The following is a 19505-nucleotide window of genomic DNA, read 5'->3' on the forward strand; positions in this document are numbered from 1 at the left end:
TTCAGTTCTTTAATTTATTTGTTTGGTGTTCTTTAAATTCACTGAATTCTTTTATCATGTTTATAATTATTCTTTAGAATTCTGTGTCCTGGGTTATCTCTAGGGGGTTCTCATTGTACACCTCCTCTATAGAACTGTTGGTGCTTCTTGGGGACATATTATTTGGGTTTTTCATATTATTATTTTGTTGTTGTATCTTTGGCATATGGATTTCTTTTGTGGTTTCTGATTCTTGTGTGAGACTCAAGCCTTACTTTGTTGAGTGTAGATCTGCTTCTTTTTGTAAACTTTATGTGCCTTTGTGATTTACTTGTTGGGCATGAAAAGCTGGTTGTTCTAGGCTTCAAGTTCTCTCTTTTGATTTTATATTGGAGTGGCCTAATTGCTTTTGTCTTCAGGAGTTTCCACAGAGGCCCAAGTGAGATGAGGCTCAGATGATATCAGGCTTTCTCCTAAAGGTATGGGTCCCTCCAGGAAAGATGCTCCCCTCAAGAATTTGGGGCTGGGCTGGCCTGGAAGAAGGGCCCAGGATAGATGCCGGTTTCAGGAAGCTGGTGGCTCTCCCACACAGGGAAGTAAAGGGAGGGGAGTGTCGGACCAGTCCTAGAGGGTTCCTGGGGCTGCCATGCGAATGCAGGAAATGGGTTGGTCCTGATGCAAATGATCAGGAAGCAGTGAATGCTCTGGGCCAAGAGGTTAACCCTTGTGACTGGGGTGCCAAGACAAGAATTGGGCCTGTACCCAGGCTAGGAGGGGAGACTTAGGCCCGGGAGTTGAGTGGGTGAGAGAGGCTGGGGGAGTCAAGGCGCGCTGGGCACACTGGACTTACCCAGGGAAGGTGCTGGGACCAGGACATGGGAGGCTGTGCAGCCCAGGGAAGTAAAGGGAGGTGAGGGTGGCCCAGGCCTAGTGGGCTCCTGGGGGCCCCAGCAGGGAGGAACTGGATTGATCAAGATATAGAGGATCAGGAGGCAGTGGTGGCTCTTGGTCTAGAGGTTAGCCCTGGTGTCTGGGGTGCCAAGACAACAAACGAGCCTGTACTCAGCCTAGGAGGAGAGACTAGGAGGGGTAGATGGGATTGTGAAAGAGGCTGGGGAGTCAAGGCATGCTAGGCGTGCTCTATTTATCCAGGGAAGGTGCTGGGACCAGGACACAGGAGGCTGTTCACCCCTAGGTCGACCATACTTTTAAACTATGAAATAATTATCTTTTTACTTTTCCTTAAAATTAAAGCAAAGCCCATTCATTGTGTTAGTTTGCTTTTTGACCTCAAGCCTCCTCTTCTTTGTCTTCAGGAACAAAATCATAACCAAAAAAATCTAAGCTCTTCTACTTTCATTAATTGTGTGTGTGTGCGTGCGTTCGTGCGTGTGTGTGTGTGTGTGATGCTTCCTGGCATTTTTGTAAAAACACTTACTAAAAGAGATATTTCATGGTTATCAGGAAGTTAAAATTAGAAATAGAATTGTTTTTGGTTTGTAGAATGTGAAACAATACCACTTTTAAAAAAATTTTTATTTTATGTATACGTGTGTATTGCCTGCATGTAGGTAAGTGCACCAGTGTCATGCAGTGCCTTGGAGGACAGAAGAGGCTGTCAGGTCCCCTGGAACTGGAGTTACAGACAGTTGTTTGCTGCCATGTGGGTGATGGGATTCGAACCTGGGTCTTCTGCAAGAACAATCAGTGTTCTTATCTGCTAAGCCATCTCTCCATCCCTGAAACAATATCCCTTTTGTGTTCTATTGTCTTGTTTCCTAGTATTGTTTGCTCTTTTTCCTGGTACTCCTTACATGCATACATTCTGAGTTCTAAGGTGATACAGTCGGCAGTTAGTATTGGAGGGCAAGATTTGCTTTACAATATGACTGTGCCTACTTACTTCAAAATTCTTAAAAGTGCTGCTAAGTAGTTTCTAATCAATGATAAATTGTTGAATTTTTATAAAACTTCTTCTTCCTGAACACTCATAAGGATGAGATGATTATTTCTCTTTAAATGCACATTTTAAGGCTATAAATTAAGGATGGATGACAAAATAACTTACCAAATAAGTTATTTATTCACAGTGGGAAATGTTTTTTGGAAAAATTTAAATAAAATACAAGTAAAAATACATTTTGATAGATGTAGCTTGGAAAATTTTACTCTAATCATTTTCTTGATCTTTACTTGGCGGATGCAGCTCTCCTATGGAATACTAATTAATGTACTCTTCCTTATTGACTGCTTTCAAGAGGGTGTTTTGTTTATAGTTGACATATAGCATACTCTATTAATTTTCAAAGCTTATAGAATTCGAACCTTTTTCTGAAATTTTAAATTGCTTGTCTTTTAACAGCTGTAACATTCAAAGCATAGTTATATAGCTCCCCATGTCTTTAATCATTTAGCAATTAGTTTTCCCATACCACAGTGGTTAGAAATAAACTCTCCTGCTGAGTTCTTGCATATCTTGAAGACAAATGACAAGTATCATCTTGTCAACTGCAGTAGTGACTTCATTAACCTGACAAAACCTCATCCTGTTAGATTCCTATTAAATCCAGAACATGGATTTGTTTCAGTTCAGCCATGCTTTTGTATAGAAGTCTAAAATAGCATTGATTTCTCTGAGATGATCATCATGGCAGTGAGAAGGCAGTGACATGGTGATTTCTGCTTGTTCAATTTTAGGCTGTTGCTCACATTCTGATACTGAAACAGGATATCCACCTTTTCCGAGTCATCGCTGGATGCCCTAGTCATTTCAGAAATGGAAAATAGACATCCCTAATTGTCCTTTTAATTTTTTAATAGAATATCTTCTATTTATTCTCTGTAATTTTATACATGTAAATAATGAATCTTGATTATATCTGTCCCCAGTTGCCCCCAGTTAGCCTCAACATGTCCTTCCTTCCCCCTTAACAACCCTTTTTGTATCCCACTAAGTCCTCCCACCAAGTCCAGTGCTGTCTGCTAGGATGTTGACTGATCATATTGGCTTGAATTTGTGCAGGTAACCATAGCTGTAGTGAGTTCATGAGTGCAGTGGCTGTGTTGGGGCTGGCACACAGCTTACATGCATTTTTTCATTCTCTGCCTTGATACCTTACAGATGGGAATTGATGTGACTTTGGTTTTGTTGACTTCAGTCATAGGAGAACTTTATTATTGTTTGTGAAGGGTCCTGAAAGCCGAAAATGGCTTATCATTCCTAGAATAGAACTTTCTGTCATGATGGAATGTTCTGTGTCACTATTTTAGTGGCCCCAGGCTGGTATGGTACTTGATATATAGATCAGGCTGGCCTCGTGCTCAGAGATCTGCCTGCCTCTGCTTCCCAAGTACTGGGATTAAAGTGTGTGCCACCATTCCCAGCCAGAAAATGATTTTTAAAAGAATTTATAAGTTATTCAGCTTTAATTATTCTTTAGTTAGTCAAATGGAAAACATGGCTACCACTTTGCATAGTGTAGCTTTTCGAGTCCTACCAGAGAATGAGACTCTATGGCAAACTCTTCCTTTATTCCCATCACTTCTGATACTAAATGTGTAAATGTTCCACACTGAGCAGATCTTCATTTTGAGGCATCGAGCATTCTGCTAATTCAGCACTACCAGCCACTACCTGGACCTTGTGTAGATCCCATAAACAAAGGCTTGGTGTTTCAATACTGCCTCTGATTTCAGAGACCACTTTCAAGTAGTGGGTTCCCTGGTTCCCCACATGTCTGACTTGACTCTAAATTCAAGTTCCCTTGAGCCTCCCTTAGGGTCAGTATTTATTAGAACAGCTCACAGAATATAAGGAAGCACTTTACTTACTATTGTCATTTGTTTTGAGGCAGGGTCTCCCTGTAGCCCCAGCTGGCTTGGAATTTGCTATATAGACCAGGATGGCCTGTATCTCACAGAGATCCACCCGCATTTGCCTCCCAAGTGCTGGAATTAATGGTGTGCACCACCGCGTCAGCCTTACTATAATCTTTTATAAAGGATGGCATAAAGAATACAAATGACTAGCCAAATGAGGGTGTTATAGGGCATGATCCTAATGGGTGCATGGGTTTCTCTCCCTAGGGATTGTGGGGTTGTATTACCTCTTGGCATGTGGTTGTATTTACCATCTGAATGTTCTCCAAATTGCCAACATTTAGGATTTGTATGGAGGTTTCATTATATAGGTTTCATTATATTAATCTAATCATTGGCCATTGGGGTTAACTCCATCTCCAGTTGCTCTGCCAGTCCCCCAGGTGAAGGCATAGGTGGAGGTGGTGTGGAGTTGAAAGTCCATTTGCCAGCCCTATGTTTACTTCTTCTAACAACTATCCCTCCATCCAGAATCTGTTGGACATATCAGGAAGCACCTCATTAGGCATCTCAGATGAAAGGGACTTACTAGGAACAACAAAACATGCTCCTCTCACTTCGGATACAGCAAATATCTGAGGAGACTGCTACCAGAAATTGTAAGGAAACAGGATGTCTATTTCACAGTGTCATAGGAAGATTCAGACAGCTAAAAGTTCTGAGACCAAAGAAACTGGGATGTGGGAAGTCGAGAGGACTAAGTTTGATTGAGATTAGGAAAGGATTTAATTAAAAAATGCCTTTTCTGATTACTTTTAAGTATAAAGATTTTGAAAGTTAAAATGTGTATGATTCTTAACTCCTTGAAACAAGATAGGAACAAAATCACCTATGTACTGTTATCACATCCCTTGAAAGAGAAGAAAACCAGTGCTATATATCATTATGTTTATTTTTATTATTTCTGTTATCACATGCATCCTGAAGTTAGCAACAGTATTTTGTATATCACTGGCATCAGCAAATGTTTACCAAGTTGAATTGAACCAAGCCCTAAAGAAGAGAATGGAAATTTTATCTTTGGAGTTTGTCTGTTGGGTTTTTAGAATTTCTACTTTGTAATGCAAAATGGTTAACCTAGGAACACCAGCAGTAACCAGCTATTCTGGAGAGGTGGGCAGATCCATTGAGCTTGTTATTTGAGACTAGATTGGCCAACTTAGAGATCATACTGAAAAAAAAAGAAAAAAAAAAAAGGTTTATAAGTAATTAGTAAGTAAAAGTGTGCCGTGTGTCTTCATAGACTTAGTACCTTGGTAATTATGTGTTGAGGAGAAACATTACCAGTACCATCAGTCAAAATGTGCTATCCTTAGAGAAAGAAATCAAATCTGAAGTTTGAATAGTTAATAGCCTTAGAATGTAATCTAAAGTACATTTTCATTTTGAGTGTCATAAAAACATTTCCAAGTAACTGTATAATAGAGTAACTGGAGCCCTGTGTCCCAAAGTAAACTTATACTTTACTTTAAAATCAAATAAGATACAAACCATTGCAAAAGCTGTTGCCACCATCTTAAATGCTTCGTATTACCCTTGAGTTGCAGTGCTTACAAATTATCACTTGACAGTTGTGTCCATTCTAATAAGCTAGTCATTGTGAGTTTTGTATGCTATTTTCCTTTAGAAAAGTTAAGATTTCTGCTTTATTCATTCCCCTACCTATAAATTTTATCTGTCCTTATGAAAGAGTTGCATGAAAAATAATGGGCAATCTTGGTTTTAGATGAGTATGTAAATGAGCATCAATTCAAATATTTTATTTGTTTCTAGGTCCAGCAATTTAAGCAGGACCCACGCCCTACAACATGCCTTCACTCCGTTTTCAATGTGCAGACGGGAGATGAGTTGCTGTCCTATGAGGAATATGGCCATCTTCAGGTACAGAGAGATATTACAGATTCACCTTTTCACTATTCACATGGCATACCATGGCATTATCAAGGCTGCTTACATTTTTTCTAGTAACTTCTATGAATTACTTTAAAATGATACAAAAATGAATGCTGAAATGGAAAAGACAGTACATCGGTAATCAACATTGCTGAAGTAATTTCTGTGATTGACTATTCAGCCTGAATGAGTTCATGTAACAATTAGAAGATTATATTATTAATTTCATTTAGAAAATGAAAGCCTACTACTTGTTCAGTAATGGAAGCTTGTTTATATTTATAAGAATTCCAATAGTAGATAATGAAAGACATTTGAAAGTTGGTGTACTAGTAACAGAAGGTTTCGTTAGACAGCGGGTCATTTTTTAATACCAGCTTTCAGTAAAGCTAAAATCTTCTATCAGAATGCCACAAGACATTTCTGAGGTCTATACATTTTTGTGTTCTATTAAATTTTATACCTGTGTTAAGGATACACAGTAGGATTTTCTGTTTTGTCCCCTCCCCCATGATTTGTTGTTTTAAGCTAGATGTCCAGTTTTTTGTAAGATACAAATGTTATATATGCTATTTATCTTTAATGGATTTTCTTCCTTTTCTTCATTGTTTTCTTTTTTGATATAAAGTACTTATTCATCATATATTAAATGGTAACATTAAGAGTTTCTCCTGTGTGTATATTTACGTACAGATGCTCATGTGTGTATAGGAAGAGATATGGTGTGAATGCACATGTGTGTGTGGAAGCTAGAGGACAACCTTAAGCATTGTTACTCAGGCATCATGGAATATACTTTGAAATGGGGTCTCTCATTGGTGTGGTGCTCAGCATTCTGGGGCCGGCTGGAATGGTCCCAGCCTCCAGAGTAGCTGGAACTCAGCTTCAGCTCCTTTGTTCTTATCTCGAAATTTAAACAAAGTGCCTGTTACATGTAGGTATTAAATAAATCCGTTCATAATTTCCAGTTACTGACCTTTTCTCACAGAAGTATCCTAACAGTGAGAGCTCTGCTTTTTCCCAGTGTTTTATAACTTATATCCACAGGAGTGAAAGATTGTCCTGACAGGCTAATCTTAGTGCTAGATTTTTGGATGAGCTTCCCTTTGAGGGGAAACTCTTCTCTGGCATGTTCTGAGGAAAGACCCTCGAAAATTTATGCTGATCTAAAAGGTTTGAAACCTAAGTTCTTTGTTTTTCTGCCTGGTCCACTTGTGCCTGGAAAGATTTGATTATGAGCTCTATGAAATGAGAGACTCCAAAACAGACCTGGTTCCTGAGAAGGCCCAGAGCAGTGCCCTAGTGTCACAGAGCTACTCTGCCTAAGGATCTGAAGGGCACCAATAATTTTCTGCCCCAATTTTCTGTTTGTCACTCAGTACAAATTAGAGGAACAAGCCATGAAAGCTGTTAGACAATAATAATCTTCTGTATTAGATTGTACATACACAGAATTATACCTTGTTTACGCTTTAACTCAGATTTGTGATTTCCTTGCAAATTTTTTTGTTTGTTTGTTTTTGGTGTTTTTGAAACAGGGTCTTCCTGTAGCCCCAGCTGACTGATTTTTGACAAAAAGTAAAAAGGTTGCTTAAGGGTATTTTGGGGAGAAAAGTGGAGAGTAGCTGCTTTTATTTGTAGAGTTTCTTTTGAGGATGATGAAACCATTTTAAAATTGAATGTGATAATGGGTGCACAACTTGGAATATATGAAAAACATTGAATTAAATATTTCAAATAGGTAAACTCTGTGGTATATGAATTATATATCAATAATGCTGGGGACTTTTTTTGTTTGTTTGCTTTTGCAACAAGGTCTCCCTGTAACCTCAGCTGGCCTAGAACTCGATGTAGACCAGGCAAGCCTCCACCTCTTGAGTGCTGGGATTAAAGGCATGGATAGCAAATCATTTTTTACTTAATTTTTAGTTATTTAAAATAGCGTTATCTCTGGGCATGGTAGTGTACACCTTTGATCGAGCTGACGTTTTGTCTGTGTTCCTCACATTTCATTTAAATGCAGTCATATGATAATGATGTTGGAGAGTCTTTTGTGCTGGCTTCTTTTATTCTATTTATTCTATTACCGAGGGTTCTCCAGGAATATGGAACCAATAGGGAAGGGAAAGAAGGAGGGAAGGAGGGAGAGAGGGATAGACAGGAAGACAGACTTGCATACATACTTCAGATCGGATAAGATATGTTCAGAGTTGCAAGTCCATAGATATTTGAGGAGTCATTTATTAGGGGAAATGACTCATGTAATTATTTTATTTTTCTGTGACAAGATCTCATTATTGCTCACATTGGCTACACCTCACTGTATAGCTGAGACTGGCCTTCGTTTCACAGTAGTCCTCATGCCTCAGCTTCCCAAGTAGTGGAATTAAGGGCACAAGCCATCACACCTCACTATTCACATGATTATTGAGGCTAAGTCCCACCATAGGTTATCTGCAAGCTGGAATAACCAGGAATCCAGTATCGAAGCTCAGTCCAAGTCTGAAAAAGCCTGACTATGAAGAACCTGAAGGTGTAATTCTCAAATGGAGGCTAAAGGACCAGAAGCTAGAAAAGGGGGCATAATGTTAATTCAGGGACCCCCAAAACTAGAGAACTTGGAGCTTTAGTATTAAAACCAGAGGAAGGATCATGTCCTAGCTTTGGCAAAGAGCAAGAAGTTGCACTTACTCTTTTTTGTTTCATAGCCACAAGAAGCCTTTTACTAGCTAGCTAGGTGTCCGTGTACCTAGTTAACAGTGAAAATTAATCATTCCTCAAGATTTGTCTATAACAGAGACTGTATCTTTCCTGCTTTCTTATATGAGACACTTTATAAATCCCATTCAAGATTCTATTGACAGTCTGTTTTGTTAAGCTAGAAATCATTGTCTTTTTGTTTAGATCATATACAGCCTATATTTGATATACTAATAATCTTAGTAGTTCATAAATTTTTTAAGTTTTAAATTATGAATTACACCATTGATTAAAGGTAACGTGTTCCTTTGGTTGTTTCTGTAAATTCTGTATTGTCTGAAAATAAGAGTATTGGGGTAGTTGTCATGTCTTGTTTTTCAAACAGCTTTTTCATTTACATATATCTCCGATGAAGAATATTATATTGCTTCCTCTGGGACAAAGCTATTACAAAATAAAAGTACTTTAGACTCAGAATTTGAAAACTTTAGGAAACAACTGTTATAGAAACAGTACCAACAGGTCTCCTTGCAACCATCTCCCTAATCATATGCTAACCCAGGTCAGGGAACTTGGGAATTTTAAAATTTTATATACAAACACAGGTTTTTATTATGGGCTAATTTCATATCTTTGTTATTTTACAATGAAGAAGAAAATATTTTTATATGGCACTATTAAAGAAAATTCCATCATTTGCATAATTTATTTTCATAGCATAATATTTTTGTCCTTTTGTTTAACCTTTTAATGTTGCTCCTTCCTTTTGTTTTCAGATAAATGCAGTGTCACTCTATCTCCTTTACCTAGTGGAGATGATTTCCTCAGGACTCCAGATTATCTATAACACTGATGAGGTAGGAGTGCCCCAAATTTTCTGTTACTGAACTTCGTCTAGAGGATATCTGTTTTTTTTTCCCATTTTAATTTCATAAAAATGCTTTAGTTTTAAATTCATACACTTACATATTGGATTTTTGTATTGTACTCCAATTTTTTTGTTAAAATTGCTTTCTTGTTAATTTTTTTAGTTAGTATATAAAATGATGGGTTTCATTAAACACTGCATCTGTACACATCATTACGTTTCCCTCACATTGCCCCTCACTTACTCCTTTTTTTCTGCTTATCTTACTCCTTACCCCACATAGTCACCCTCTGCTTTCATGTCACATATGTGTGTATACACATGTATGGATAGGTGTAGTGAAACCTGATTTCCCTGTAAGAGAAGAGGTGTTCATCTTTCTTCCCGTTACTCTCCATTCTCCTCTCTTTCCTCCTTGTAGACACCTTCCTTCCCCACATGGTCCATCTTCTACTCTTATGACATACATACATACACACACACACACACACACACACACACACACACACAGATACATATAACTAACTTCTACATATAAAGAAATATGTGATTTTTGTCTTTCTGAGTCTGACTTATTTGGTTTGCTATGATGATCTCTAGTTCCATCCACTTTTCTGCAAATGACACATACAATTTAAAAATCAGCAAAATATAAAACAGGTATAAAATTTCAGTGAATGTTGTAGCTTAGGTAACAGGAAATGAAGGAATAGCTTTTCAGACAATTTTAGTAACTTTGAAAATAAAATAGCATTTACAGATTTTCTCATTGTTACCGTGTCTCTTTTCACACCATTTCCTTTTATAACTCATCTGTTTAAAAGCCAAACAAGAAAAAATTTTTAAAAACTCATATCTTATTATTTCTATGACCTTAGTAAGATTCTTCTTGTTTTCCAAAATAAAATTACTATGTTCTTTTTCTCATTAGGAAAATAGATAAATGTAAAGAATTTATCTCTCAGAGTTGTATAGCTTTTCTTTGAAAGAGATTAAACTTGAACACACAGGGACACATACTGATACATTTAGAGTCATGTTCTCACCCCCTTTTCCCTTCCTTCCCTTTCCTGTCTATCCCTCCTCTTCCCTAGTAATCTCTTTCATGGCTTTTTGCTTTGTTTGTGTCATTCTGGGTTTGACCAGGGCTGTCTGTGTGGCTATGGGATTGAAACTATCCATGGGTTCATTAGTGGGTGCACACCTGAAGACAGGGGCTCTTCCTCTTCCAAGGGATAGATCCCCTTAACCTCCTCCCCCATCCATGATTGACTGTTGAGATGGCCTGTCTTGTGCCGGTCCAGTGCAAGTAACCAAAGCTGCTCTGAGTTCATGATAAACTGGATATGTTGTGTCTATAGAATGGGATTTCTATCCCCTTCTCCCGAACTTTCACTCTTACACTCTGTGCCCTCTTTCTCAGTGTTCTCTGAGCATTAGAGGGGAATAATATAAATGGCTTATTTATGGCTAAACCCTCAACTGTCTCTTATTCTCAGCATCTTTGGCAGCCATGAGCCTGAATTTACAAATGTTCACTGCAGAGAGAGGCTTCTTTGATTAGGGTTGATAGTAGCCTTTGTCTAAGGGTATAAATTTAGATATTAAAAGGAAGGTATATTTAGCTACACTTTAGAAGTAATTTCTTTCATAAGTCATATGACTTTATGAGGAATGGGTTTTTGACCAGGCTTACAATATCAGTTGTGGATTCTCTTTTATGGAGCAAACCTCAAATCTCCTCAAAGAGGAGTTATCTACATAATAGCTGTGTTACTGGTGGACATATGTGGATGCATCATGCCTGCAAGCTGGTGTTATAGTTCATAGAGTTTACTGTCCTGTAAGACCATTGATGTCTCCTCCCCAGCATCCTTCCTACAACCTGCATAGTATCTTGTAACCCTTTGGAAGCTAGTCTTCAGCAATTGAGTCTTATTTATATCTGGTGGTAACCTAGAAGATAAAAGCAAGTGCTTGTATTGTATTGGGGACCTCTGGGGCCTCCCTGACTAACACCTATATAGAGGTGTGCCATACTTTACTACTTCTAAGAGCAGCCTTGTCTAGCAATATGGAGTATCTCCCTTCAAAGTCTTTTATATATTTTCCTAAAATTAGAATGTAGTAGGTTTTCGTACGACTTTTTCATGCTGCCTTCATTTTGTTTAACTCTCCCCCTCATGCCCCTTTCATTTTCCCCATCTTCCTAGTGTCCCTTCCTGTCTAGTCCTTTCCATCCCCAAGATTCTCCTCCTTTATTTTCATTTTGTATATTTTATACTGAACCCATTGATGCCTTTCGAATTCTATGGCTTCCACTGGGACTCCAAGTTAACACACAAAACTAAAGCATTAAAACTAGGATCTGCATGAAAGCACATGCAGCATTTGTCGTTTTAGGCCCAATAGTTTTTTCATGTTTCATCCATTTTTCTGAAAATTCCATAATTTCACTTTTCTTTACAGCAGAATAAAATCCCATTGTACATATTTTTATTATCCATTTATTCAATTAATTGGCATTTAGGCTAACTTCATTTCTTATCTATTGTGAATAGAGCAGCAATGAACATGGATGTGCAAGTATCTCCACAGTAGTATAGAGAGTCCTTTTCGTATATGTCCATTAGTGGTATAGCTGGTTTGTATGTTAGTTTAATTTCTCTTTTTTTGAGGACTATCCAGATTTATTTCCAAAGTGGACTTGCTAGTTTGCACTCACTCCTACCCAATCATTCTAAAAGGATATCCCTTTCTCACAACTATAATGACATTTTTTCTTATTTGTATTTTTGATAAAGGTAATTTGGGACTGAGGTTAGATGGAATCTTTTTTTTTTGTAAACTTTTTATTGAATGTTTATGTATGTCATACAAAACATCTTAATCTTAGTCATTTGTGTTAGTGACTACCATGTCAAGTTAGTGTTAGTGTCCCCAGGTGTCCCTCAGTGCAAATTCATCCGCTGGGGTCTAGTCAGCCTATCTAGAGTCCCTCCCTTTAAGAAGATCAGTAGTTCTTCCATACTTTGGACACAGGATTTGAAGCAATAGAGCTGCAATTGACTTGAAACCACTTCTCCTGAAGGCTAGCTCTCATAGCTTTGGAGAGTACTGTGAAGATGCCAAGGGGAAAGAAAACCATCAAATGATGGTCCAACACCAGCTTCAAGACCAAATAACCACATTAATGGCCAGCACAGCATACGTCATTGGTGCCATAGTGGTGGGTGGTACTGTAAACATAACCAAATAGACATGGCTGGAGTGGTCATAGGTCTTAGAGAAAACCCCAAGACTGTCACATCCCTAGACTAATGTGATTTCTTACTATGTGCAAAATATGTGTCCTTTTATTTACAGAAAAATATCCCAGTCACTACTGATTAAAGAAGCTCATTTTGCATCAGTTGGAGACTATTACCAAGTACCACAACTGGTCACACGCAGACATTGTCCAGGCCCAAGTCACACATCTATAATGCAACCTCTATATGTAAGGCTCATGGAACATAGAACAGGGGTAAAGAAGAAGGCACTAATGAAACTCTCAGTTCTCATTAATGAAGCCCCCTCATGCAGCAGAGGGCCAGGGACACAAAAAGTCAGAAATGGCCAAAGTGTAGAGATCAAGAGTCTGCTGAATGATGGTCCTTGGACAGGACTCCTTTATTAAACTTCACTTATCCAAAGCTCAGGGATCATCATGGAAGAAGGGGCAGAAAGATTGTAAGAGGCAGGGAGGAGGTGAAGGACCATATGGAAACAGAGTCTTAACAAGCTCCTGGGACCCTGCTCATATGATTCTATGGCAATGGTGTCAGCATACACAAGTCCCATGCAAACTCAGACAGACAAAAACTCAGCATAGAACTGGGAAAATGAGCAGCAGCCTCCAATCTTGTCTGAAGAAATATTGGAAACTGATTGCTGCTGGGTGAAGAAGAGCTGATCTTCCTAAAACAAGGACTGTAGAAGGGCTTACTAGACCTCAGTGGATGGACTTGCACTGGGTAATATCTGGGGACACTGACTTGACACAGTGGGCCTTAACAGGGATGAGAGTTGGGGGGCTGTGGGAAGGTGCCAGTGGGGATGGATGTATAAAGATGAATAAGATTGTTTGAGATGTTCTGTATGCAATACACAAAAATTTAGTAAAAACAAATTTTTAAAAATTCAGTTCTTCCTTACCCAGCAATAATCAGCTGCCAATAATTTTTCAACTAAGATTGCATTTCCACAGCTCTGTACTGGGTTTGAGTTCCCAGCACCTACAGGGCAGGTAGCCACTGTCTGTAACTGCAGTTCCAGGGGATCTGATTCCCTCTTTTGGCCTCTGTGGGCATTATAATACATGTACACTTGCATTCCTGCAGGCAAAACATTCATACACATAGAATAAAACTTAGAATGTTTACTAGGTATTCGTATCTGTTATTTTGAGAACTCTGTTGATTCCATAACCCACATTTTCTTCAGGTTGTTTTCTTGATACTTAGTTTTTTGAGATTCTTGTATGTTTTAGATACTAATTTTCTGTGAGAGGTACAGCTGACTGTACCATTCTGTGTGCTCTCTCTACTCTTAGTTGCCATTTCCTTTGCTGTGCAGAGCTTTTTTTTTTAATATTTTTATTTTTGAGACAGGGTTTCCATGTAGCCCCAGGTAGCCTGGAAGTCCCTCTTTAGATCAAGCTGACTTCACTCTCACAGAGAGCTGCCCAACTTTGCCTTCCAAGTACCAGGATTAAAGGCATTCACCACTATACCTGGCATAGGGTGTGTTTTTTTTTTTTATATATATAGCAACAGAAAACAGATTAAGATATGTTCAAACCAAGTTCCCTTTGTATCTTGCAAAGTTTCTGGATTTTTTACTCTTTAAAAAATTTTTATTGAATTTTTTGGTATTTTATACAGAAAATCATCTTTATACCCCCCTTCCCCTTGGCACTCTCCCATAGCTCTGTCATGTAAAATTAGTATACCCAGATGTCCCTCAGTGCAAGTTCATCCACTGGGATCTAGTCAGCCTTTTTTACTCTTTATCTGTCATTAAATTTTGCCCACATGTACTCTGGCACGGGTCCCTAAAAGACTGGATTGAGAGCTAAGGACATTTTACCTTAGGACAGGAGTCTAATATTGCAGTGTTCTAAGGACCATTTAAAAATTATATTATATTACATTATATTAAAAGCATTTCTTACAATGCATCTTAATCGTATTTAGACCCTCCCCCACCTACCTACACCCCTATAGCTCCCCCACTAGATTTCATGCATTCTGTCATATATACTAAGGCCTATCAAGTCAAATTTGTGGTTCCAGATATCCCTCAGTGTGAGTTCATCCACTGGAGCCTTTTCAGTCTATTTAGCTTCTTAATTGCATGAGCTCCCATTTGGTGATTAATGGTTTTATTGCCTGTGCTACCAAAGCCTTTCTCAAAAATTCCTTATCCATGCCTCTATGTTGATGTGAACTCTGGAGTTTTCCTCTAGCATTTTCAGATTTTCAGGTCTTATGTTGAAATCCTTGATCTATTTGGGAGTTCATTTTTGTGCAGGGTGAGAGATAAGTATCTAGTGCCATTCCTACATGTAGGTAACCAGTTTTCTCAGCACCATTTGTTGAAGATGCTGTCTTTCATCTGGTATGTAGTTTTGGACATTTTTGTCAAAAATCAGTTAGCTGCAATTATGTAAACATATATATGTGCTCTCTCTTCTGTTATTTTGATCTATTTGTTTGTTTTTGTGATAATGCTGTTCTGTTTTTATTACTATGGCTCTGTACTATAACTTGAAATCAGGTATGGCAATACTTCCTGCAGTATTATTAGTTCTGTTCAAGTTTGCTATTTTATCTTTTGTGCTATTTAGTCTTTTGTGTTTCCATATGAATTTTTAGCTTGCCTTTTTTATTTCTGTGAACAAAGTCACTGGAATTTGATTGGGATACTATTGAATCTTGTAGACTGCTTTTGGTATGGTGGTAATTTTCACAATATTGGCAGAGGAGATATTTCTATCTTCTAGCATCTTCTTCAGTTTCTTCAGTATTTTAAAGTTTTCACTGTAGAGATCATTCACATCCTTGATCGGTTTATTGCAGGGTTTGTTTGTTGTGTTCTCTTTGTTTTATGCTGCTGTAAATGGAATTTTTGTGATTTCTTTTTCAGTATGTTTGTCATTTTGTCATTGATACATAGAAAGGGAATGTTTTTCATGTGTTAATTTTGTAACCTGCCACTTTGCTGAAGGAACTTTTCAGCTCTAAGAAATTTTTTTAGAATTTTTAATGTCTCTTATGTTTAGAATCATATCATCTGCAAATAGGGAGACTTTGACTTCTTATTTTCCTTTTCATATCTTTTTTATTTCTATCTCTTGTCTTACTGCTCTAGCTAAGTCTTCTAACACTATATTGAATAGACTGTAGAGAGTAGATATCCTTTGATTCTCATCTTAGTAGGGAAGCTATTACTTTTCAATAGTTACTATGATGTTAGCTGCATGTTTGTCTTATGTAACTTTTATTATTTTGAAGTGGGTTCTCTCCATCCCTAGCCTTTCCATGCCTTTTTTGAAGGGGTAGTAGATAATTGTCTGTTGCCCTTTCTGCATCTGTTGAGGTGATCATGTGATTTTCTTTGAGTCCATTTATATGATGCACTACATTTATCAATTAACGTTTTGAACCAAACCCTTGTCTGTAGAATGAAGCCAACTTGGTCGTGATGAAATATCATTTTGATGTAATCTTGAACTTTCTTTGTACTATTTTATTGAGAAGTTTTACATATCTGTCCAACAGGGTGATAGCTCTATAATTTTCTTTTTTATTGTGTCTTTCTTTAGTTTTGGTATTGGGATAGTACTGGCTTCATAATAAAGAGTGTGGATTCATTCCTGCCTTTTCTGTTTTCTGGCCTGGGTTGACTAGTACTGGTGTTAGTTCTGGTGAAAATCAATCTAGTTCTGGGTTTTTTTGTTGTTGTTGGCAGACTTTTTATTAGTTACTCAGTTTCATTGTTGGTTATAGGCTTGTTTAAATTATTTCATCTCTACTTAATTTTTATTGTTGTATATATCTAGAAATACATAAATTTCTTTCTTTTTTCCAATTTATTGGTAGTGTGATTTAAAGAGAATGTCCCCCCATAGACTTCAAGTATTTTGACATTTTGTCCTCAGTTGGTAGCACTCTTTTGGGAGGTTTTAGGAAGTGTGGCATTTAGGAGGTGAAACACTTCACGGGGGGTGGGGGTGGATTTTGAGAGTTCCTAACTGAATTTCCAGTCTTGCTTTGCTTCTTATGCCTCCTGGAAGATGTGATCCCTTGGCTTTCTGCTCTGGTTATCTCCTTCCACCATGCCTTCCCCACTACTGTGGACCCTTACCCCTGGAATTGTAAGCTCAAATAAAACTGTCCTTTAAATTGCTATCACAGCAGCAGAAAAGTAACTAATACAAATGGAAAGCAGGTTTTTAAGTTATGTCATTATTTTCTATGTTTCATTGATATTTCTAGTAATGGCTCCCTTTTATCTTTAACTTTATTGATCTGTATCTTCTCTGGTTAATTTGCTTAAGGGTTTTTCAGTCTTATCTTTTCAAAGAAGCAACTCTTGTGCATTTTTTTTTCTTTGCTTGCATTTCATTAGTTTTTGCCCTCCTCTAAATTACTACATCCTGTCTCCTGTTTTGGGGTTTGGTTTGTTATCTTTGTTCCAAGGCCTTAAGGTATGTTGTTACATTACTTTATTAATTGGAGTTCTCTCTAATTTTTTATGTGGTACTTAGGGTTGTATACTTTCCTTTTAGGACTGCCTTCATTGTATCCCATAGATTTTTTTTTAACTGTGTTTTCATTTTTATTCAATCTGAGAATTTAAAACAATTTTTATCCTGATTTCTTTAGTGACTCATTCATAATTCAGTAGAGTGTTGTTTAATCTCATGAGTTTATATACTTTCTGCAATTTCTGTTGTTGATATCTAGCTTTATTCCATTGTTGTTAGATAGATTACAGCGTGTTATTTCAGTTTTTTGACATTTGTTAAGGCTTGCTTTGTGTGCTAATAGGTGATCTGTTTTGGAGGAAGTTCTATGTACTGATAACTAAAATGTCCTTTCTCTAGCATTTGCATGCAATAGTCTGTAGATGTCTATTTGGTTTCTGTTTTTATTTAGTTACAGAATTCCTGCTTATTTTTTTGTGACCTATTAGTGAGTGTGGGATATTGAAGTTGCCCAGTATAACTATGTGGGAGTTTATCTGTGGCTTTAGATCTTTTAGTGTCTGTTTTATGAAGTTGTGTTCACCTATGTTTGGTGTGTCCCATTTAGAGTATTCCTCAGTCTTATTCTCTACACATTGACCGTATGTGCTTCTCTGTGTTAATTGCCATCTGCTGTAAGAAAAAGCTTCTGTGGTGAGAGTGGAAAGATGCACTAATATATGGGTATAACAGTAAGTCATTATGAGTCAGTGTGCTTATTTAGCAGAGAGGTGGTAGAAGTCTCCCTTGTGGTGTGTGGGCTGTGTAGCCGTAGGTTCTAATAGCCTTTGTTTTCCGTCTTTACTGTTTTGGTCCTGTCTTTTTTCTTTTTTGTGTGTGTTGCTTGTACCCGGGTGGGTTTCTCTTGCTCTGGATTTGAAGAGTCTTCTTCTATGGTTATACTGAAGATATTTTCTATACACTTGACTTGGAATTCTTTACTTTATTCTGTGCCCATAATTTATAGATTTTTTTCATGGTTTTCCAAAGCTCCTGCATGTTCCATTTGTGTGCTTATCATTTTCTTTGATCAAATGATCCAGTTTCTCTGCCCTATCTTCAAGCTCTGACACCATGTGTACCACCTGACCTGTTCTGTTGATAAGTCTTAACCTCTTTATTTGCCTCATTGAGTTTGTGGTTTCCTGCTTCTTGTCAGTTTGGGTCTTTGTTAGTATCTCTATCTCCATTAAATTCTGTTCTCATATTTTGAGTTGTCTTCCTCATTTCACTCACCTGTTTCTATTTTCTTGGATTTTGATCATTTTATTTCTGTCTTTTCTAAGTTCATTCAGGTTTATATTTTATCTTATTTAAATTCTGGGAACTCTTTGAACATGTTTATGAATGTTCTTTTGAATGCTGTGTCTTAAATTTCCTAAATTGATCTTTTTGTTCTATTTCTATAGGATTGGTGATTTGTTCTGGGACATATTATCTTGGTTTTCCTTAGCACTTGTGTTTTTCATTTTATGTCCAACTCTTGGACATCTGGAGTTAGGTTGTTGGATGTGACTTTTGATGTATTTTTAGCCCACTTGATCTCATGTCATAACATTCTCCATAAATAAATTTTTATAAAATAAATATTATTTAGAAGTAGGTCTCTAGGAATTACATTATGTAAAATCAGACATAACCAATTTATACTCTGAGATTTTGTTTTAAATTGGAGGTAATTTTTCTTAGAGATGAGCATGGTGGTGCGTGCTTGTAGCCCTTACTTTTGGAAGGCAGAGATAGGAAGATCGTGAGTTTGTGGCTATCCTGGGCTACATAGCAAGCTCCAGAGCAGTCTCAGATATTAAATGAGACTTAGTCTCAAAAATGAGCAGTAATATTTTTCTCAGTTTTTCTAGAAAAGTCTCATTACATGAAAACCTACTTCTTTCATAAAGAAATAATTTTCTTGAATTTAGTTGAGCCCATATTCTTTTTATTTTTCTTACATTTATGTATGTATTTTTGCATTTATCTGTATGCATGTTTGTCTATATGTCCAGAACTTTGGAGGTTAGAGGATAGCTTGTCAGTTCTCTCCTTTCCCCATGTGGGTTCCAGGCGTTAAATTCAGGTCTTCAGGCTTGGTACCAAAGTGCCTTTACCTACCTGGCCATCTTGAACTCAGATATATATTTTAAGTAATACTTTAAAGATATGCAGTGTAACATTGCTATCTCTCTGCCTGCATTTTTTTATTGAGCTTTTGTAATTTCATACAACAGTTCTTGATCAAATTTATCCTCTCCCCTATGCATTTCTCCCCTATTCCCCCATCCAACCTCATGTTAAGTCCTGTTCATTCAGGCATTTGTACCCAAATGTCCTTCAGTGTAAATTCATCCACTGGAGTCTAGTCAGCCCATCTAGTGACTATATCTAAGTTATACTCTT

At 37.4% G+C, this 19505-nt stretch overlaps 1 protein-coding gene across 2 annotated transcripts in view; it reads left to right on the forward strand.

The window, feature by feature from the left end:
• Nucleotides 1-19505, forward strand: part of LOC103725978 (phosphorylase b kinase regulatory subunit beta-like) — a 122925-nt gene that overhangs the window by 72668 nt on the left and 30752 nt on the right. For both annotated transcript variants that reach the window (XM_029558802.1, XM_029558801.1), the window contains 2 exons: nucleotides 5632-5739; nucleotides 9228-9308. In XM_029558802.1, coding sequence (XP_029414662.1) covers nucleotides 5632-5739; nucleotides 9228-9308 — 189 coding nt within the window. The remainder of the gene's footprint in view (nucleotides 1-5631; nucleotides 5740-9227; nucleotides 9309-19505) is intronic.

This window comes from Nannospalax galili, unplaced genomic scaffold (genome assembly GCF_000622305.1).
Source record: "Nannospalax galili isolate Female #2095 unplaced genomic scaffold, S.galili_v1.0 scaffold2289, whole genome shotgun sequence".
In the NCBI taxonomy this organism is placed as follows: Eukaryota; Metazoa; Chordata; class Mammalia; order Rodentia; family Spalacidae; genus Nannospalax; species Nannospalax galili.